Source organism: Ambystoma mexicanum, chromosome 6p (genome assembly GCF_040938575.1).
Source record: "Ambystoma mexicanum isolate Mex_15411 chromosome 6p, UKY_AmexF1_1, whole genome shotgun sequence".
NCBI lineage: Eukaryota > Metazoa > Chordata > Amphibia > Caudata > Ambystomatidae > Ambystoma > Ambystoma mexicanum.
Genome location: NC_090935.1, coordinates 459575039 through 459598988, shown reverse-complemented (window position 1 = coordinate 459598988; position 23950 = coordinate 459575039). Strand labels below are relative to the sequence as shown.

The following is a 23950-nucleotide window of genomic DNA, read 5'->3' as shown; positions in this document are numbered from 1 at the left end:
TCCCAAAAGGATCATCTATTCTGAATGTAATTGATGTTTCTTATAACGGTTCCCAAATGTTAGACATTTGATGTATGATGCGATTTTCATTTAAACATCCAAGGTTCTTCAGTGCCTAGGAAATTACCACATTCTCAGATATTGCTGCTCAGCCATGCCTGTCTCTCAAATTCCAAAGGTGCTCCAACAAAAATGTCTATAACCCTTGCTTAGGCGTACATTGGATATATGTAAACACTTTATATATAAGTAAATTGGATCTTTCATTTTAATTTTGTTAGGGTAAACTGGCTGCTTTTCCATACAATCGCAATCTGGTTAGCTTAGGCCTGGGATTTCTTTATTTGTGACAGTGCTCTTTCATATGCAAGAGTTTTAAACAATACCCTGTTAAAAAATTGTTAAAAAAATAGGTCGATTTACCTTCCATAAAACAGCAACCACAGCAGCGAGCAGTAGAATCCCAGCTAGCACACTCCCAATCACAACACCTATTGGCACCTCCGATTCTCCATCCGGCTGGATAATTGTAACTGGAATCTAAAAGAAATCAGACCAGATGTTTATTACATCTTCCTTGAAAATGTTACACTTAGCGGAAATATTACACAACAGGAAATACACAAATTCTGAATTGCCACAAAGCCGGATGGTGAAACGGCCAGCCCAGAAGGCCAGGAGAAAAGGCTCAACAAGGGGCTCTCTGCAGCTCCACTGCGTTTGGAATCTATGTGGGAGACTCTGCGCCCAATTAACGAGGAAGGAATCGTCATAATCCCCAACACAAGTCTCCCTGCTAAAATGGCCAACCTGCGCGTGAAGCCAGCCTAGCCTGCAGCTGGTTCGTCCATCCAACGTGCTGATTGCTTGGTTTCAACAGGAAATACACACATTCTGAATTGCCCCCCCCCCAGCTGGATGGCGAAGTCGGACAGTCCAGAAGGCCAGGACAAAAGGCTCCACAAGGAGCTCTCTGAAGTTCTCTGCTGCTTCCCGCTGCCATGCCGAAAGGTAAGCCGCTTGCTCTTATGCATGGTGCAGGCTTGACATTTATCGAAAGTAAAAAATATGTTAGGCTTTATTGTAATGTTTAGCCTGCGACACCAGAGCCATTCTGGTTCCTACCTGTCGCCCAGTTTCCTTCTATTAGAAGCATATTCATGCTCCCGTCACACCATCTCACTCCCCCACGCCCACACTCCCCCATTAAACTGACATTACATAAATGTGTACTGTGCATTTATAGACTTGTCTCCTGCTTTTTATTCGATAGGGCGTAATCACCTGTGGGCCAAAGTAAGTTCATGGAACATTCCAAAGGGACTACTTAGGATGACAATGCTGCTATACAATGAGACATCAGTGTGTATACGTTTGGATGTAATGGGTACATTATCACAGGAGTTGCCAACGTGCCGTGGCATTAAACAGGGTTGCAGAGTCTCTGCAGCCCTATTTAACCCTTATCTAGCAGACATCGATAGGGCTTTTAAGAACATGGCAACATACACTCTAAAAGGTGGTAACTCCTCAGTGGGATGGCTTGCTTACGCCGACGATCTAATCTTGCTTGACTATACACCCATAGACCACCAAAAACTGTTGGACGCTCTCATGTTATACCCAAAATTAAATGGTCTTAAAATTAATATAGATAAGAGCAAGATTATGAGAAAAGCACCAAAGAAACATGTATGGCATATGTAAACTGCGATTATCGAGCAAGTATACAGTTATAAATACTTAGATATAATCATTGATGACAAACTAAAGTGGGAACGTCAATGGGCACCAATATCAGCAACACATGGCCTGAGTGGCTTTATTGGTAAAAATATGGCATACTCAGCATCCGCAGTGATAATGTTATATACATCAAAAATAAGATCAATGTTATTGTATGCCATAAAAATATGGGGTCATAAATATACAGATCAAATTTGAAGCAAAAAATATTACGAACGTTGATGCGATAACCGAGTAATGTTTCTGTGCAACTGGTTTACCTGGAATCTTACATGAAATGTACTATGCCAGAATATGTGCAAAGAACGATTATGTGTTATGATAATCTAGTTTCACTAGATAAAGGCACGATTGTAGTAACATATATACAGCAGGGTCGGACTGGGACAAGAAATAGGCTACGACACCCCCAAAAAAAGGGCCCCACCCGATGCCTCAAAAAAGTGGCCCACCCTGCACCCAAAACAGTGGTCCTCAATTTCCACAAAACATCATCCATGATTCATGAATCGCGTTAATTCACAAATTTACAGAAAATGGAGGGTCATGTGTGTTATAAAATAACAACTTTGCATACAGTTCTTTGACAGGGTCCACAGCTTGGAGGCGCAGTGGTGGCATGAGCACTTCCTTTCACGCCTTGACAAAACAGGAAGTGCCATCAAATAGCATTGTTCCTAAGTACACTACGAAAAATATGGTTATGATTTCACTAATGTGCTATACATTTCATACAAGAATGGATCACCATATGTTTCATTAGTATCTGTGTGTATAGATCCATATTGTCAAATTACTGTGAATGCAAGCAGACGTCCAAGGCCAAATGATAATATGTTATTGTATAGCACTTACTCTTAAACTCTTTTTATCGACCTCAGAAGGATAAAAGTCTAAGATGGTTTGAACCTGCAACCTTCAGATCACACACTCATCGCAGCAGTGAGCGCTTAACCCATTGAGCTTTCATATCGGCTACAGTAAAATTAGCAATTATTCTACCCTGCACTGAAATACTGTTAGAATCAAGCATTGGCAAAGCATACACTTTTGCCTTGTGAATATTAGCAAATAGGTATGTGCCAGGCACTGCTATCATATGCCTCCATCTTAGAGCCAGTTAGCAGCAGAATGGCAATGCTTGGCAAATGGCTATCACATGCCTACAGAAAGGCCCAAACTGTTTGCCTTGCCAATGCTTTTTTCTTTTGTAAGAGGCCACTGCGTTTGTATGTGTGGAATTTTCAAAACATAAACTTAGCAGGGAATCATCCGAACGCTGTAACTCAGGGACACAACCATAGGTTTACAGGTGGGGTTCTAGGCAAACAGGGAAGTGGAATGAGTAGAGAGAGCAAGGTGTTCTAGCATGTATGGGATAGAAATGTGAAGAGCATGGCCGAAATAAAGGTAATTTTCACAACAGATCGACCTGCAAGTTTCTTGCTCAACGGACTCTTCTTGCTCAACATATTTCTATGACGATGTATAGAGTGTAAAGGTAGTTTATTATGAAAGGCTACTTTATGTAATGTAATTCTCAAGGCATTGCTATAAAGTATTATTTAAGCAAATGAAAATGCAAAGCAAAACCTTAATAAATATCTATCTATATCAAGTAAACCTGGGAAGATGTGTTCAGTTGCTTAAATTGTCCACATCCTGGTTTAACCATTAAACTAAAGTGTGTGATCCTGGACAAATAATGTAATCGCAATGTGTCTTATCTGCAGCTCTGTAAACATAACAAAATTAACAAACCCGGCCATGGGCAGCCGAAAAGCTAAGTCTCAGCCCACAGCAGTGTAACACCCAACCAGTCAAGGCTGCCAAATGTGGCCCAGCGATGGCTCACACACTCGATGGGAGTTGGCTTGGCCATGGCTCCTGAAAGACGGAAAGCTCTAAAACAACCGTGAAAGCAGGTTGCAAATAGCGCCAACCCCTCCCGCCTTTGGGCGAGATGCAATGTCAATGGTGTAAAAACAACCAGGACTTGCTCCGACTTCTAGTTAAACAAGTTGCAGCATTTCTAGCGTGCCTTTTTCCGCTTCTTTATTTTAATGTATTCGCTCCAGAAATGTAAATATAGCTGAGGCGGCGTGGCACTTTTGATCAGAAAATGTTAAAAAGGTTTTCTAGATCCATTTTGACCTCTGCCGTCAGCCCGCCACATTCGTCAAAGGTAACACTTCGGTGTTACGTTTTTCTATGGCAGGCCGGCGAGGCTGCAATGCTGAAGGATCTGTAACAGATTCTTTGCAACTTGCATCCGGAGCCGCTGCGCTACCGCCGGCCTGTCGTGGCCGGCCCTCTCATATGCATGATGCATCATGCACCATGATTATGATGCAAACATCATGCATTGCAAATCATCAAAGCAAGTGATGAGGCTGAGCCATTGAGGCTCCCACTGGCTGGGTGGGCTGGTGGCCACCCCCCCAGAGAGTCGAGCGTGCGTGACTGACAGCGTGTCAGTTTCCTTTGTTTCCATTTTGGGACCGGCGCCTGAGGCGAGCTGGCTGCTCGGGCCGCACACTGTGATCTAAAAAAAAAAAAGGCCCATCTAAGCTTGGGCCGTGTGGCACCGTTGCCGACCTGTATAAACACAATTTTAAAAAAAATGGCCCACCTCAGGAAAAAACTGGCCCCCAGGTCCCAAAGGTCATCGGCCAGTGGCCGATCGACCGATACGTCCAGTCCAACCCTGTATACAGGCCTTTTTACAAACCGTTAATTCATCTGGGACAGGCATTGTGGGCAAAATGATGACACTTTATGGAATATGTTCAAGGGGTTTTGTTAGTAACCCTAATTATAACAAACATGTTCAGTTTAAGAGATGGTTGAAAAAGAATCTGTCGGAATACTATTATGAATGTCACTTGGTTGAATTGGCCACCAAATGTCACACTGGATTATTCTGTCAATATAGGATGTCCAGGGCTCATCTCCCTCGATATATAATGGCACCCCGATATCTAATGGCGTATCCTACCCCTACTATATTTAGAACATATTTATTATTGAAATGTAATCAGTCAGAAACACTTTGAACGAAAGGGGCCCAGTTGAATATACCTAGTGGCAATAGATTATGTAGGTTATATTGCTGCCTTGTAATAGAATCCCTACAACACCTAATCTTAAAATGTGAGATCTTGAGCACTTTGCTAACTTGCTTGAGACCTAACATCTTTTAATAATATGGCTAACCTAGATGACATTTCAGTATACTGGGAGCTATTTATGAGTGGAAATTATTGCAATTTAATACATTTTATCTGTATGTTTTAAATGCGAATTGTGGAAATTTTAACTTGTTTAAAATAATAATGAAATAGACTGAGATGAACATTTAAATTGTTTTAGTAGAATAACGAATTTTTAAATTGAAGTATGTGTTCTTGTATGTAATTGTCTTTGTTGTATATACAAAGCAGAAAGGCTGAATGTGTATTAATTTAAATAAACTGACATTCAACACAGACCACCCTCGCCCTACCCCGAAAGACACTGCATATCCTTTCCACGCAATGACGTCCTTACCCTCACGACTGCCAAGTGCAGCACATCCACACACGCTGTCCCTTGTCTGCCTCTGCAACTCCACATGCAAGCTCTCTAACCCAGGAAACATCACCCCTCACTCCACCCCACCAACACCCCGCAGCTACGCACCTAGCTGCTCATTGCTCCGCCTCCTCGCCTTCACAAAAAGCTCAACACTGGAGACTGGCAAGGCTTCGGCCCTCACTAAACCCACGCTCTGCTCCTCACACCCAGTACTAATGTCCTCCAGAAACTGCCTACTCGGCTTGCGCACCAAAGAGTCAGACCCCAAAAATACCCATGCTCATCTCACTAAGACTGCCAAAACCAAGATACACATGGTCGCCTCCCCCGACCATGCAGTTACTAGCGTCACTCTTCCCCCATGGCTACCAAGCTCCCAGGCATAACACAGAGGCATGTAACTCACACCACACGAAACAAAACACCCAATCGACTGCACACCAACTCAATATGCCTCATCCTACTAACATTGCACTTGCGCACAGTAAGCAGCCCTCCACGATCACTCACTGAAGCTGCAGATCTTCCCCAGCCACCTCCACCAACACCCACCCAAGGAGCATTGTCTCCCTGCCCAAATTATAAAACGGCTGCAGAATCGCTACTTACATGAACACAGGCCCTCATATATTCTCTTTTGCTGGCACCTCCAGTAAACTGTTACTGCTGCTCCCTCCAGTAAACTGTTACTGCTGCTCCCACTGCAGCATCTGTCCCTGACCCCCCGAGGAATTCCCTAGCACTCATCCCACCCATACTTCAATTCACCACCTCTACTACCCCTGACCTATCATCACCAGTGCAGGACACAGCCATGTGCTTCCAATTGCTCCACCTGCCAGCCATCCAATCTGAAATTATACTATTCATGTAAATCCTGATATGAGCAATCTGCACTCTGCTAACCACAATCCCACTGTTGATGACACAAACCTAAATTCAGCTGTTCTAAATGATGCCCCACCCTACCTGAATGTCATAGCGGTACACATCTTGCACCTCAATGTTGTTACAAATTTGGCGGTCACTCTGCCAATCCTTGACAACGCCAACAGTAACCTCGATGTTTCAAAGCCAATCTTTGCCAGCCTTCCTGCCCCTACTACCCCAGCTGTGACTTATAGTTTGTATGATGCTCTGCCTAACAGCCACTACTGGAAGAACTCTCCCAAACCTCTGGCATCACTCCAATGTGCACTCATGAATGCTTGCTCCCTCCCAGCACATGCCTTAGAAATCTGCGACTTGCTCGCTGTCCGCAACCTAGACCTCCTAGCCATCTCAGAAACTTGGCTCTATGAAGCGTCTGGCCCCACCATCTTCTTAGCCCTTCCCCAAAGCTACACCATTTACCGTCAGGACCAGGGGCTTTGCTAGGTCTGGAAAAGATCCAGGGCTACACTAATGTCTGGACTAATGGGAGTTTGGGATAGCTAACCTTTTGGTTGTAGCCACTGAGCTTCTATCCAGGGCTGCAACCAAAAGACCCAGGCTATAGCGCCCTCAGCCCCTCCTAGCAATGCCTCCGGTCAGGACCGTCAGCACACCAAAGGAGGTGGAGTAGCCCTCATAGCCAAAGAGTCCATTTCTCTCAAACAGATCAACACATCTCTAGAATTTAACAGTGATACCCTATCCCTCAAACTCACTACATCCCCTAACTGCACCATCACAATTCACATTGTCTACTGCCCCCTTGCCTTACAGTGGAGAACCTCCTCCATCTCCTATCCGACACCTTAAAAATCTCGACCAAGTCTATCCTACTTGGAGACCTGAATTTAGGATTCAACAATCCCAAACACTCACAAGCTCAATCCCTTGTCAAAGCACTATACGCTCAGGGCTTCACACATCTGATCACGTACCCTATTGAAACCAAAGGGCACATCCTGGATTGGATAGCGGACCACAATTGCTCCCCCTCCATCAGCTCCAACTCAATGTGCCCCTGGACAGAACACCATGTCATCCTCTTCTCCACCCCAAACCAACAAAACAAAAACCTCTCACCGCTCCCCTACTGCTTGCTCTTGCATGGAGCACACACAAGGTAACCAAAAAGAAGCTTCTGCCATATCTAGAAACCCCTGTCTTCAGACCCCCTTCTCCAATTACCCCAAAGCTCTAGCCGAGATCAACAATTCTCCGCTAAAAAAGGCTGTCAATATCATAGCCCCACTATCAGCAAGGAAATCAAAAACCGTAAGACATGCTAACTCCTGGTTCATTCCAGAACTACTTGAACTCCGCTCCTTTTAATGTACTGCCCTTTCCACGTGAGAATCTAATCCCCTAGAATCCATTACAAGAGAATTCAACAAGATAGTTGCCCAATACAAAGAATCTATTATCCTAGCCAAAACTGCCTCCTTCAACACCAAGATTGCCAATGCAAAATCTGAATCAAAGGTGATTTTTGACATTTTTAGGGAGTTAGAAGCACAAGCTCCCCCCACTATGCAGGCCGTCTCCAAAGACGAAGCGTGGTGCTCAAACATCCAAACTGCCATGCTTAACAAATAAGACCTACTGTATAGCAGAATCCTAACCAGCCAGAACATAATGACTACACCCTACCACCCCATCACTCCAACCACTAACCCCTCCACCCAGGACTTCCCATTCTTTTCTTTCAAGGATGTCACTGAACACAAAGTTCTCACCCTCATGAAACAGTTTAAACCTTCCAACTGAAAAGGTGATGTATGCACACCCATCATCATCAAATATTGTGAGGTCAGCTCGGAGCCGTTCCTTGTGGCATTCATAAATGCCTCCTTTGCCTCAGGACTTGTCCCCTCATGCCTCAAGGAAGCTTGGATACAGCCACTGCTAAAATAAACTCACTTGACCCTGCCTCCCCCAACAACTACATGCCCATAACAACAGTCCCCTTCCTTCTAAAAATCCTCGACAAAGCAGCACACATACAGGTCCAACACTTCCTACAAACCAATCGCATTCATGGTCTACCACAATCTGGCTTTTGCTCTGGTCAGGGCACCGAATCGGCTTTATTTGACTGAAAAATTCAATTAGATGAGATTAAGGTTGCAGGTACACCAGCACTTCTACTCCTCCTTGATCTATCAGCTGCATTTGACTTAGTGGACCACAAAATTCTGTGTCTTCACTTCACCGCCTCAGCTCACTTTCCCCACCAAAGCCACGACCTGGATCACCTAATTCCTGGAAGGAAGAGCCATGAGAGTGATCGCAGACCAGGCTTGCACAGCCCCAGCCACCATCCACTGCGGAGTCCCGCAGGGATCGTCTATTTCTCCCACTCTCTACAACATCTTAACAAAGCCACTATTTGACATCTTGGACACCATCGGCATAGCCAACACCAACTATGCCGATGATACCCAATCCTCCTCCTGCTTTCTGGTAAACTACAAAACAGATTCAAAGGCCTTTATCACAGTCTATTCTACCATTCAGGCCCAAATGGTGGCCAATGGCACTGCCTGAATGGTGACAAAACCGAAATCCTCCTAGTAGGACCCAGTGAAACCACTTGATAGTCAGTACACTACTGTCACAATCAACAACATACAGGTCCCTGTCTCCTTCTCTGTCAAGACCTTAGGAGTCTACCTGGATGCCACCCTATCTATGTCATGCCAAGGCAAAGCTATTGCCTCCTCAGATGTGTATTCCACCAAGCTGATTAATGCAGCCAAACCATTCCTATCTACAGAGAACTGCCTCTCGATTGCCAGAGCAACAATAGGCTCAAGACTGGACTATTGTAACGTCCTTTTCGCTGGCACCTCAGCAGAAAATCTAAAGAAACTCCAAATAATCCAAAATAACACTCTCTGAGCTGCTCTCAACATTCCCAACAGAAGACCCATCTGTGCAGCAAGACGTGCAGCTCACTGGCTCCCTGTCAAAGAACAAATCCCATTCAAAACCCTTGCCATCACTCATAAGTGCATCACTCATGCTGCCCCCCTACCTCTCCTCAAAAGTAGTTAGAACTGGCAGTGAGATCTTCCCCTTCATTGCTGCCAGGCAATGGACCTCAATGCCGGTCACGCTCAGAAATGAACCATCACACCTTGCGTTCTGCAAAGCCCTCAAAACCCAGGGGGGGGCTTGGTATGAAAAAGTTTGAATAGAACCATTCTGGCAGCAGAAAAGATGTAATAGCTAAAATCATAGCTTTTGGAAAACCCAACCTCCCACTTCAACATACCAACACTGACACCCAGACATTGGAGGCATCTCAAACCTAACCAGAAGCCACTATTAGTGTGTGTGGGGGAAGCACTACATCCATGTAAAAACGCATACCTAGATTTCTCACTTAACGCCACAACCATGCGAAACACGACTGTCGAAATAAACATTCCACACCCGCCTTGACCACCCAGCTATTGTACAAGACTTCGCAAAAGTACCCTGAGTCAGCAGTCAGACTCCCCAACTCCGTTAGGATGTTTGGGAAGCAGCAACATTCTTAGGAATTTCCACCCACACCCCCAATGTAACAAACATCTATAGACAGAATAACTTTGACCCTCTCCAACAGACATCGGTGCCAGGAGTGAATGCTGTGCTTTCCAATGCTACTTCGCTTCACAGCTGTGATAGATTGCATCTGCCTATGTCTGTTTCCCAAGCGTTTTTTTAAGCTGAACTCTGCACCCAGTTTGGACTCCACTGCTAGTCAGAAGCATACACAACTGTTGGCCTACACACTCAGTGTTTCTGTAAACGGCCATCTCTGCTTCAGTCACACTTAGGGCCTCATTACGACCCAGGCGGTAAGTTACCGCCTGGGCCGTGACTTTACCACCATGGCGTAAACTACGTTTACGCCATGGTGGTTGGCGGACTTACCGCCCCATTCCGAGGTCGGCGGGGCGGTAAGTCCCCAATCCCCATTTACCCTTCCCCATTCCCATTTTTGCCCCATAGGGCATAATGGGAGTGGGGAAGGCGTTAATTACGCCACCGTAAATTACGGTGGCGTAATTAACTCCATGGTACCTTAGCGCCATGGATTTTAACACCTGCTAAAAGCAGGTGTTAAAAGCGCCATGGCGCTAAGGGACCTCGTAGTTGGCGGTAAGGGGTCGGCGCAGCTAACGCTGGCGTTAACCCCTTACCGCCAGGGTCGTAATGAGGCCCACACCCTTCCAACACCTCCTTACTGCTATTCCCCCACCTTAAAGATTGTAGTTGAAGCATTAAAGTAACCATTTCAGTGCCACAAATTTAACGATATCCTGCAAATTAGGATGCATTACTGACACCACGGAACGGCAGTGAAATGGTTCATATCTACTGTTGGAGGCAAGGTACACGTGCAATTGTGTGAAGATGTACGGCAGGATAAACATGAATCTGGGTTCAATGTAATTGTAATTTGACCCTAAACCTAAGTTTAACAGTTTAAGAGGGTGTATTTTGTTGCGTCAAATTCATTCACAGTTATTTTACATAGGTGAATGAGTACTACGGAGCTGAAGTGTCTGTTTCACACCATTGGAACGGAGCGGATTTGATTTGTTTATTTGTAAACCGCTTTTAAGCTTCTTCCAGAATAAGTAAAGGGAGCCAAGCTTCCGAAGATAGGGGGATAATGAATTCCAGGCACGAGGGCCAAATACAGAGAAACACCTGCAATCACGATGTACAAAGCAAGATGTAGGAACTGCCAGCAAGTTTTGAGCAGACGATCGAAGAGGTTGTGATGGCCAATAGACTGATCTTGAAAATAAGGAAGGTAGGAGACAAACCATCGAAGCACTTAAAAGCAAAGCAGAGGATATTTGTTGTACTCGTAACCAGTGAAACAATCTTCGATAAAAGGACACAGGAGCCGATTTAGGCAGATTAAAAAGGAGTCTGATGGCTGCATTTTGGCAAGCGGCCGGCAGTAAATCTGACTTGCCAGAATCCCTGTGAGGGTAGCTATACAATAGTCAAGTTTGAAGTTTATCAATGCTCCAATGACATCTGATTGATCTTTCTCAGCAATAAAGGGGGGAATAGGTCACAGGAGTCTAAGCCGGCAGTAGATCGACTTTTGCGTCTTGCTGACCTGTAGGTTGCAATTCAGATTTGACTGCCAAATACAGCTGATGTTTTTTAATTTGGCAGAGGAAACAATAGGCAGATCAAAGAAGGCAGGGCAAGAAGGGAGGTGGTGTGTGTTAGAAAGGTCAGTGTGCACTTACAATGCAAAGGATGACAGGACACGTCTTACTTATTCAACTTTATTCTAATAAATGACTCCACTTCCTCTGAGGCTCCTCCTCTTCCTTCTCCTGACTCTCACTCTAGTTAACCCTGTCCATGCTGTTTCCTCCTAACTCACAACACCTCCCCCTCACATATCTCCTTACGTCATGTTACACTTCCTCAATTAGTCTGCATCGCCTTTTGATGGTTCACTGGGGTCGGCCCTCTGTAATGTCTCCGTCCCCTACTCCAGCTTGGGTCGGGGGATTGTTCTCGCTCTCTTCTGCTTCTCCTTCGGGCATCCTCATCTCTTGTCTGGAATCTTCCTCTGGCTTGAAGTATTTGAAGAATGATGCATACTTTGTGATGGCCCTTTGCGAGTTGGCAGCTGTTATCATGGCTCCTTTTATCTCAGCCACTCTGAGGGGGTTGCTGTCATACCAAACGTCTGTCTTTCTCTGTACACGATGCTTTACCAGCACTACTTCTACCTCTTTGAACGCCTTCTCTCTCGCTCTCCTGCTTCGATCTGTCCTTTCCTTGGCTGCTTCTTTTTCCGCCATGTCCTGTGTTCTCACCCCGTTTTCCAATACTGCTTGGTCTTCCGGCTCCCTCTGGGTCATGGTGGACCCTTGGGGTAGGCGCATCTTGGCTTGGTATGCCTCATAGGTCCCTAGGATGTACTCTGGTCACTGAGTGCGGTGTGCATCGGTAGTGGCGGAGCATGCCGCATAGGGCCTGCTGGATTGGCATTTCTTCTATGGTCACCTTCTGGATGGTTCTTTTGATGGATGACATGAACCACTCCTCCATCCAGTTGGCCGGTGGCCACACTGGTGTTATCCGCTGATGTTTGAAGCCTTGGTGTCTCGCAAATCTCTGGACCCCGTGGTCGCTGATTGGCGGCCCATTGTCTGTCTTCACGGTGGTGGGGATGCCCCACTCACTGAACACTTTGTCTATGACACTGGCGATCTGGGCAGAGGTCATGGACTGTGTGTGTTTGCCAATGGGAGAATTCATCAGTGATTATGAAGGAATAGTGCCCTTTTTCGAATGGCCCGTAGAAGTCCATTGCAACCCATTTCCACACTTCTTCAGGGATGCATGTTGGTTGTATAGAGAGTGGCGGGTCGCTTCTGGTTGTGCATTGGCATGGGAGGTAGCACCTCACTGTCTCTTCCACCGTGGTGTCCATCAGTGGGAACCATGCTGATTGCCTGAGTACAGTCTTGGTTGCTGATACACCACAGTGTCCTTCGTGGGCCAACTATACCAGCCCTCTGCGAAGAGATGATGGGATAACTATCTGGCATCCTCTCAGCAGTATCTCCTGTTCGGACTCTGCTAGTTCTGTGCTGACCTTTGACATGCGTTCCAGTTCCTGCTTGTTCACTCCCTCACATTGGCGTGATAGTCTCTTGTAGTCCCTCCATTTGTTCAATAAGGTGAGCTCCCTGGCCCACCTGGTAGACGGATCGGCCTGTGTTGCTCTGGCTATGTGCTCAATGGTGACTGCAGGTGGTAGGGCCTTCTCTGTGACATAGCATAGATACTTTGCATCACCCCCCATGGCGACAGACCTGTCATTGTTGGGTGCCTTGAGATGTAGTTGGACGGATTACTGTCTCCTCCCGGTCGGTGGACAATGGTGTAGTCATATTCCTGGAGGCAGATACCCCACCTTTTGATTCTGGGAGGCATTCTTGTTCTTGGCTTGCCAAATAGTGACAGGAGACCCTGGTGGTCTGCCATGAGTGTAAACTTCTTTCCGACCATGAAGTGGTGGAGGTACTCACATAAGAACCACACAAGGCATCAAGGACTGCCCTCATCCAGGTTGACGCAGTACCAAGGCACTCCAAAGGCCCACCACACCCTGGGCCCAATGGAAACCCCAAGACCAGGGGACAGGCACTCCCACGTGCACTCCCATGTGCACCATTACCCAACATAGAGGCGTACAGCCACCCTATTCCTGCCAAGGCGCTGCCCGACGGAGACACCAAAACCAGAGGACAGGCACTCCCACATGCACCCCCACCCAATATAGAGGCACACAGCCGCCTACTCCCGCCAAGGCGCCTAATCACCAGCGACCATGGTAGACCAGGCAGGAGGACAAGATGCACCCCTACACACCTCAAGCAGCATAGCTTTCAGGAAACCTGACCCATTCAGCCTCGAGCCACAGACAGAGGACCCAGAGTGATGTTATGGGTCGAAGATTTTGCTGGTTTAGATTAAGGCGGAGTGGGAGGAAAAGTATACAGTATTGAAATACATCTTCACAAACTTAGCAGGGACGTGGATAAAGAGCATCATCAAAACCATCCCATCCTCGTCGCCAGTTGTTAGAAAGGGTCAGAGCGCACTGCAAAAGATGACAGGACACGTCTTACTCATTTAACTTTATTCTAATAACTAACTCCTCTTCCTCCACGAGTCTCATCCTCTTCCTGCCTCTGGCTCTAGTTAACCCTGCCCATGCTGTTTCCTCCTCCCTCACTACAGTTTGAATGTTCCAGAAGGTGTTTGGAGCCAAACAGAATAACAAGCTGGCTGTTTCATGCCTGCGAAAACATCCCTCCATGAGATTGTCCTGGGTGAGATAAATTGGGCAGTAAATCTTACATTGCAGGGGCTGCAGAGGTTGTTGCCCTCTGGGAAACGAAGCCAGACGGCATGGTTCCAAACATAGAAGGTGACACCACCTCCTGTGCAGGCCTGGCACATGGCTTCGCATTTGAAGCTTGGTGGGAGAAGACATTCACTGGGAGAGTATCTTTCAGGTGACATAAGGCCCCCATAATCTAGTTTAGGGATGTGACTAAAATGTGACCATCATACAAAGGAAAGGGGATCACAGCGTAGTAAATGGCGGGTGATTATTCATTTTGGTATTGCCATGACTAGTCACAGTCCTAAACCATGCAAGGACCTTTGTTTGGAACCTTCTGATATTAAGAAAAGGAACTGTCTGCCCTCTTTCTCTCAGGACTGATTATCAGGTTTGAAGGGGCTAGGAAGAGAGGGTTTATACCTGGCAATCAGATCTGCTTGCTTTGATTGTAACATTTTTCTGAAAGCCATAATTGTGGTGGTTGCATGAGCTTCAGACTACAGAAGGATCCAGAAACAGCGGAAGGCTCCTAAAGGATAGATGAAGTGGACCACTTCTTATAAGTACGCCACAGGAGCTAAAACAAATCTATGTTGATTGCTTGACTATGGTTCGCTGCCAGCAGCAGACCACCTAATTCTGAGCCTGCCCATGACAACTGCCACATCACCAGGCACAGAAAACAGATTTTGACAAGTTTATACTTTTCCATAAGTGCTAATCATGAGGTATCCAGAGAAATATCCAAGGATGTGGAGCTGAAGTTATCCATAGCTGGTGGATAGCAATAGCTGGGTAGTGAAAGTTTCAGAGGACTCACATTCAGCTTATTTGGTTCAAACTGTGGCTGCTATCGGCATGTTGTGCCACATTTCTATTTTTTCCACTGTGGGGCCTGAACAGTGTCCTTGGTGTCCTTTCTCTAAGAAATAGATGTTATTCAGTAAACATGTGCAATATATAATGATTATGCAAAGAAAGCAAAAGCAGGCTGGTTAGATTTAGTAAGTAAGGAGAGGTGGTGGGTGGTTCGGGCATTGGAAACATGGCATTTGGAATCGAGGGGCGGAGAAAGGGACGGGAAGCAGTGGGATAAGGGGGACCTCTTTGGGGTTCAGGGTTGTTCCCTGGATAATGTAAGAGGTAAGCTGGGACAAGGGAGAGGCCCAGCTGAGGGAAGAATGGGGTTCAGGTGGTGTCCCCTCAGAGAGTGTGGAGTCAAAAATAGAAGTGGCAGTGGGACTGAGATAGAGACGGACATCCTTAGAGGACTAAAAATGAATAGTATGTAATGTGAATCCCGGAATAGTTAACTGAGAAAAGGGCACATACAGTCATGTATCCAGCCTTATGGCACCATCCTTGACCTTGGCCTTGGGACCATGTTGACCCTAATGTTGTAGGTTCTACTCCCAGAACATGTTTTAGTTGGATGCTATAATTTCAGACTGGAAAGGACTGCGGGTGCTCACAGGGTCGACATTTTTGTTTCTGTGACTTTACACAATGGTATTTCATTGATCATCCTTAGAAGGATAAAAGGTGGAGTTTGCACTGATTGTAGGATATACACAGATCTCACTAGCAAGCTATTAATTCTTCGAGCTAATATATCTTGATCGAAACTCCGCCAAAGATCAGTGAGTGAGTGTGACCCTGGTTCTCCAGCACAGGTATGTTTCCAATATATAATGTTTCTGTGCATCGGAATGCTTGTTCCCTTTGAGACTTTTTTTATGTTGAAATAATTTTACAAGGGTTTCCAATGAGGGATTTTCTCCATTTCTTTATGTTAAGCACATATTACAGTTAGCTGTATGTAATTTAGAAACTAAACATTTTCGTTCCTGTTTTTACTTGGATTGGTCTTTAGGTGTGTTCATTAAGTATGTGTGAATGTTGGTTGAGTTTGTATTGCACACTTCACAAGATTTATGAGTAAATCCTGAGCTTGGCCAATGTTACCAAAGGGCAAAACAACAGCACCATTGGGCTTTGTAGGATTTGCCCATCAGGAATCCTCACACCCATGTACTTTACCAAAAACATAAATGCCCCATTGCATATAAGCTGCTTCATTTTCCTAAACTCAGTCAATGTCTTAATCTTGTGTTTGTACATGTTCTTAAACTGAGGTTCTATCAGGATATCGGCCAGTCAAATATAAGCTCTAAGATTATGGAGCTTGCTCGTGAGATTTGTGTATGTCCTCCAATCACGTGTTGAAATGCAGGCAGTGCTAACCCAAGCTTTTATCTTTCTGAGTATTAACAATTAAATACTATTGTGTAAAGTCGTAGCAACAAAAAAGTCCACATCTGCTTTACCCAAAAGCAAGTGCTCTATTCAATAATGATAACAAACGAAATTATACATTATATAACATATGTATGTCAACATATTCAAATGGCAAGTATTTGCATATATGAAACCCCTTCTTGGCACATTTACGGCATGATGGGCTTTTTGTGTCTACTTCGAATAATCCATTGAAAATGGTAAAGTGGTTAATTCTATACATCATGATCACAGCATCTTTAATAACTGTGTTTACATGTTACAGAATAGACTGGTGGCATGGCTGGCAACCCATGGCCTCCTGTGACATTAGCACATATTGGGCCTCATTACGAGTTTGGCAGAAAATTGGAGGTAAATCCTCAAAAAAATAGCCCTGAGGAATTACCGTTACCGCCACTTGGTCAGATGGAATTTCTGTGTGATTACAAGTGGTGGTGTAATTCCCCATTTATTTTGGATGCATTGGACCCAATGGGGCTTTATCGCGGAATTATCATGGCAGAAATACTGCCTTGGTAATTCTGCCAATTCTGCTGATTTTCCGGCATTGAGTGGAAAAATTTACCTTCAGGGTTTTGCTGGAGGTAAAACCTCCACTCAAAATACAAACTCATAATTTGGCATAGTGGTAAAATTGGCAGTAACTCTGTTACCACCAATTTGACCACTTACTGTCAAACTCGTAATCAAGCTGATTGTACTGTAAGGAAGGCATGGTATCAAACACTGAAGACAGACACAAGTGATCACAGTTCAAGGGTGTTTATTGAACTTCAATTGGGTTTGAAAAATACCTATCTAAACCTAAATCTAAAGATGGGAGCAAGCTACGACCATTAAATAATAATAACCCAGTCCTAGTAGAGTCTGGTCAAAATGAAAGGGCCTATACTAATAAACCTATTGACAATCCTTACTTCTAAATACAAAGGGTGTGGGAAACAATGTTATACAAAAGGAAAGGGTTCAAGAAGTGATTTGTCAGGATAGTTGAGCCGTTAGCTTCCGTTCCCCAAGTTTTCAGCATGGGACAAGGCAGCACACTGAAGCTTAGCACATACTCTGGGTTTTCTAGCACAAGTTTGCAATTCGAAATCTCAATATCAGAACCTTCTTTGCCAAAGTCTCTTTTCCATTCCAAGTCTCTTATTTCAGAGTGCCTGATGTGACAAACAAACTTTCAAAGTTCCTTTCTCCTCAGGATTCTCATATGCACAACTTCTCTGGTGATTTTCTGTTCACGCCGGGTCCCCCTCTGCCAGACTCAGACCCACTTTAACACAAAACCTTCAATTGCTCTCCCTCCACCGGCCTTGGAAGACATTTATCTCATTTTCCAAACTTTCTTTACTATATCAAAATCAAAGACTTTCGATTGTGCGTGGGATTATGCTTCGCCCGTCACAGGACCACTTCGATTCACAATTCTTTGTTCTCTTATTAATATAACCCTTTAACATTCACTTCTGCCACTTCTCAGCTGAATACCTTACAGAGACCTTCGATTGAGCACCCATGTTGTGCAGGACTCTGTCAAAAGTATTGTATCAAAGTCTCTTCAAAGTTCAAATACTCACCAGCAGTTCAACTTTTACTTGTTTCTTTTCTCATACGTGTTTTAACAATGTTCATTCTAGCGTCCGCCATACAATGTTGCTGTTGCAACCTTGGTTTCAACACAGACTGGTCTTGTAATGTTCTCCCAAACTCACCGGCTGTGTTGATTTCACTGACACTGCTTTGTTCCTGAAGCTATGGATGGTCCCACAGTTGCTGCTGCTTCTCCCCATCTTGATTAATGACGCGGGAGGGCCCCAGGTATCTCCGACACACAATATAGGATTCTTCAGCCTGGTTTCCTGGTCTTACACTTTCTAATTACGAGGGCTCGTGAAAGTAACGGTCTCTTGACGGAAAGGTCAAGGGAATTTCCCTCCTTGCAATCCCCTCATGTTTTGCCATCTTTCTTCTCTCGTTCAGCTGCCGTTTCAAAACTATTGTTTCATTGTGTGCTTTACCTCGCTCAGAGTGTGCTTTCGTGCTCCGCCTTTTATCCATGTAGGGATGCTCAGTAACTGCCTGACCTTGCCTGACCATTGTATTGGGACACATCAGGTATACTGCTCGGGTGTTAGTCTGTTTTCTCCCAGAGCGGGCTGTCCATGTGATAGTGTTTATGTAGGAAAGGGGGGTTTAGAGTTCCTACATATCCTATCTGACAGGATGGGGTAAAGGTGTTTCAGGGAAGCAGATACTGCATCTTGCCATCCTGGGTCCCACTCGCCAAAGACCCCTCACCCAGATGATCCTCCTGCACTTGTCCACCCCCAGGAACTGGCTCCAAAAGTGATGGCCGTGTTCTGGCCCCCTGAGTGACAGATACCTAGGGAGTAGTGGGTGAGACACCTTCTAGTTTCTCTCAGTACACACCGGAACATGCTGTGTGGCAAGACAACATCTCTGTGACTTAAGATGTTCTGCTGATCAGCATTTTGTGGTAAATGCTGTGAGATGAGGTGGCTCCTTGCAAGTATGTATCCAAAAAGTTGACACTTAGCACTCCTGTGTCTTTATAAGTTGTAATTAGATTTACAAAAAATTGTTTATATGGTTAAAGCAGAATGTGCTTATTATGTTCTTGAGGTGCAGAAGAGAATTATCAACCCTGGCATATGGGTTGTGTATAGAAAAAAAAGAGTAGAAGGTTCCCTATTGAGCCAATTGTTTAGGAGTGACATGTGTAGTCCTTTGTGCGACGTAGACCTGTCACTCCTAAACGTTTGTCTCAATTTTGAGTCCAGACCGTGCAAAGGATGGGAGTTCCCCAATGGGGAACCCTCTATTCTATTTTGTTCCTTGCAAGTATTTCTCAGGTCCTTTAAACAAGCACTACCAACCAACTTTGATGTTTACAACTGAGTATTCCAAATATTTTTACTCAACCCGGTCCCCTAAATTTTTGCAAGGGCAACGGACTACTGCTTTTTTTTATACTATAGCAACCCACACGCTCATCTCGGGTGCACATGGTCAGTAACAGCCCACCAGCCTCAGCCTACGCAGGCCCGAGCTAAACAAGGGCCTTGGTGATGTCTGTGGGCCTTTACTGGCCATGTACGCACCCCTGACTAGAGGATGATAGCTATTTCCACCCCAGGGTTTGCCCTGGGTGCATATTGTTCATTTTCTTTTCCTAGGAGATGGAAGGAACACTTATTGTAGAACAGCAATATCCTGAGGAGAAATAAAGATGGCCACAGCTATAGGAAAATGGGTGGAGTCCCTTTTCCATTTCTTTGGTGGCGGTAGCGTGCAGGAGGAGTGCTGAGACTGAAGCACAAAGCTCTGGTCCAGCAGGTAAGTGGGGAGGGAGGGAGGTGGTGAGGAAAGAGTATGTTTTCTTTTGGGGTGGGGGGAGATGAGAAGGTGTGGAGGTAACATGGAGAAGCTCCCTGTGACCTCCCACAATCATGATGGTGCCACCTGGGGAAGGGCCTTGAGTAGCTGGAGAGAAAGGGCAGTATACAGTGTCTGCTCGCCTGCTCTTCGAGCCACCTGATTGGCTGAGTGTCCTTCCCTGGGTGCAAAGTGGCCATATTGTTTATAACAAAAACCTTTTACACCACAATCAAAAAAGATAGTTAAAATGCAATAATAATGCAAATATTGTACAATACAAAATGAATAATATTTAACTCATGTGAAAGAAAAAATACAGAACATACATAATTCATCTCAAATTAAGTGTCTTATCTCCCTTTGTGCAGTTTTTAGAATTAGAGATGTAGCTTGTTAGCTGAAGTATAATGTAGTAAGAAATTCATAACACATTCTTAGGCTTAGGCATGTTTTGCTCCAAGAGCTTCCTCAGGTCCATTGACCAATTTTGAGGAAAAATATTCTCGTAACTGTTGTTTGTTTTTGATCAAATGGTTCAGGGTACCTCCATACTTTCAACCTTGTATGCCTGTTCATATTTCTGGTATGTATATCATAAAAGAGGAGGTTTCCATTTAGGAAGCCCCTGTACTGGTTATATTCCCTGGGTGCACTTGTAGGTAGACTGTATCTCAAAAATTGGAGGGATCCATTTTAGGCAAATACTGCTGTGGTTGTACACAAAGATGTACTTGTGAGTACACTAAACAAGGGGCAGGGGCTGTCGTTGTAGCCAATACTGGTATTGGTTGATTTCGAGCCCCCGAATCATCGGAAAGGAAGGCACAGTTTTTGAAGCATTAATAAAAGCATGAATTACATAAAAAGGCTCCTGGATAAGGAATGGTATTATCTCAATTAGCTTTAAGTACCAAGAATCTACCAGCTAGCCTGGGCCCAATCAATGCTTGATTGGTTTGTACACCTTGCCAGTGGAAACTTGTTGATTTTGAATTTAAATATATGGCTTCTTTGTATTTATTTTATTGTGCAAATGAATATATAGAGCGATTTACAATATGCCTGCTTACCTTAAAATTAACTGTCTTTCAGTTATATGGTAGTGGTGTTCTCTCTAGTCTGCCTGTGCGTTGGTATTCCCCATGGGTTACCTACCAGCCCTGTAAATATTAACCATAGACTGGTATGTGGAGGCGCTCCTGGAAGTTCCATGACTTGTATACAGGCCACTCTTGCCCCAGGGTTCATTTTGTTCCCCAATGCACTATCCCTTTACAAGGCTGAACAGTGGTAATGACGTGCGTGCCCCTCTGCTGCATGCCAGTATGTCAGCACTACAGTGCCCTCATTACACAGAGGGCGAATATTTAGTAAAACTCTCTCTAATGATCTCCAGCAGGGAATAAAGGATTTATTTGAATCCTTTTCTTTTTTTTCCTTCAGTTTTTAAGCTATGATATGATAAGGCATTTATAACGTGCCTATACACAAGTGTTTCAAGGCACGACACGGCAAAGGACGGGGAACAGAGGGAAGACGGAGACAGCGATCCTACTAGGACAAGTGTCATTTAGATCGCCCAAGTGTAGAGGAAGGGGGAAGAGGAAAGGTGCGGAGTGGGTGGAGGGGTGGGGACAGTGCAGTACATGGGGTAATAGTACAAATAAAAACAATAAGAGAAGTAGGGCCAGCTGGTGGCAGGTGCAGGGGTAAGTGCAGACATCAGGTGTCAAGTGCAAGTGGGGGACTGTAGGGATACAGACAAACAGTCCCCAAGTGCAGGGGTTGCCAGGAAGGCAGTGCAGGTGGGTAACTGGCGGGGGAGTGGTCCTGGACCTGAGATCAGAAGGTGGCCAGGTAACCAGTACAGTTTCAGCCAGTACTTCAGCAGGAGAGAGGAGGAGAGAAAGCGGAAGTGAAGTGGAAGGTTTTATTTTTTTTGGAACCATTTTATTAACCTTTACCACATTACAAAACCATATCCTAACATAACATTTTATATATACATATATACATGAACCATTTGAGTGGTAATGAAGAGGAAGGTTTTAAAGGGTGTTCCAGAACCGGAGATGGTTCTTCTCAAGTTTCAGGGAGGCAGGGAGGCTGTTCCAGAGGGAGGCCCCAGCCGAAGAAAGAGATCTACCACCAACTCGTTGCTTGGAGAAGCAACTGACCATGAGGGAGTTGGAGATGGATGAGCGAAGACCTCGAGAGGGAAGATATTTAGGAAGAGGGAGTTGAAGGTATTGAAGCCCCAGGCCCCAGAAGGCCTTGTGGACAATGCAGAGGGTTTTGAACTTAATCCTCGCAGCCACTGGGAACCAGTGAAGAGATTTCCATCCTGGAGAGATACGATCCCTGGGTTTGAGGCCAAGGACAAGTCTTGCAGTCCTATTATGGACGAGTTGCAGAGGGCGGAGGGTAGAAGCAGGCAGAGTCAGAAAGAGGCTGTTGCAATAGTCCAGCCTAGAGAGAACCAGAGCTCTGGAGACAGACAGCTTCTGGGGGAAGGAGAGGAAATGAAGAATACCTCTGAGGAGGTGCAGCTGGTAGTGTGACTTCTTAGAGATGTCAGAGATGTGAAGAGAGAAGGAGAATGTGGAGTCGAAGATGACCCTGAGGTTTTTAGCCCCGCAGGTGGGAGCAGAAAGAGGGCCATGAGAGTCCAGCCAGAGAGTGACAGGAAAGGAGGGAGTGGGTGTGCCGATGAGGAGAATCTCAGTCTTACTGGCATTAAGGCAGAGATCCTTGGTGGCACACCACTCCTGGATAGCAGACAGACAGTCAGAGATGAGAGATGGAGAAGAGGTGGCTGAAGGTAGCCTGGAAATGTCTGAGTGTCATCCGCATAGCACTGAAAGTTGGGGCAGAGAGTGCAATGCAGTGGGCAAGAAGTGCCAGGTATTGGTTGAAAAGCCAGGGAGAGAAGTTAGACCCCTGGGGGACAGCACAGGTAGAGATAGAGATGGAGGAGAGGAAGGACCCAAGTTGGACCTGGGTGGGTCTATCAGAGAGGAAAGAAGCCAGCCATGCCACGGCCTGACTGGTGATACCCAACTTATCACAGAGAAGGTTGAACAGGATGGCATGGTTGACCGTGTTGAAGGCAGAAGAGAGATCAAGTAAGATGAGGACACAGGGGGTGTTAGAATCAAGGTTTGAGAGCAGGTCTTCATGGATGTTCAGGAGAGTAGTTTCCGTGCTTCTGGCAGCTCTGAAGCCAGACCGATGGTCATGAAGACAACCAACCGATTCAGTGTGAAGATTAAGCTGGCAGATGGCCAGCTTTTCCTGGCGTTTGCCCAGGCAAGCAGTGATGGAGATGGGGCGATAGTTAGCCAGGCAGGACGGGTCGGCAGAGAGTTTCTTAAGAAGCGGGTGCACAAGGGATTTCTTCAGGGGGGCTGGGAAGACTCCAGTGGAGAAGGAGTGGTTTCAGAAGTTGACCTGAGCAGGAGCCAGGGGGTCAATGTGGACCTTGATGGTTTTGGAGGAACAGGGATGAACCTGTTTTGTTGAGACTTTCATCGATCAGACTTGTCTAGAAAACTTGTCTGGGGAGAACAGGGGAAAGGCAGAGAAGGAGGGAGCAGAGGTGGCCGAAGAAAGACCAGAGGAAGAGCAGGGAGTAGAGGTAAGGGGGAGAGAAAAGAGAGAAGGGGACAGGATGTCCTGAGTTTTAGGGATGAAATGATGATGAAATGGCAAATGTTGAAATAATACAATATTGCATTATGTAGTTTAAGGGGTGTGCCTTAGAATAATGTTTGTGTGTTTCTCAGCAGATCCAAGTCCCTACACTCCGTGCCCGTCCTACTCCTCCACTTGCCTTTATACCCTGTGAGAGGCAAATTAGAAAGGAATGTCAAAGCTCTAGGTGGAGCTTCATACTATGCTAAATCCCAGCAATCATTGTGTTGGACTGAATGTCCTGAGATGAACCGTGGATGCATCGTTATATTTAGTTGTGCCTTTTCCTTTGCACAGAACACCTCTTATACAATGTCATTCTTTTTGCACAATCACCATCATCTGCAGTCTGGGATTTATTATGCAAAACTCTGTCCCTTTCAGGACTCAAACCTAAGTGTGAACATTGCA

The 23950-nt window shown here is 45.3% G+C and overlaps 1 protein-coding gene across 1 annotated transcript in view; it reads right to left on the bottom strand.

The window, feature by feature from the left end:
* The window catches only part of ITGA2 (integrin subunit alpha 2), a 659006-nt gene that overhangs the window by 38720 nt on the left and 596336 nt on the right, over positions 1-23950 (bottom strand). Inside the window, exon 29 of the mRNA XM_069627259.1 lies at positions 424-540. Coding sequence (XP_069483360.1) covers positions 424-540 — 117 coding nt within the window. The remainder of the gene's footprint in view (positions 1-423; positions 541-23950) is intronic.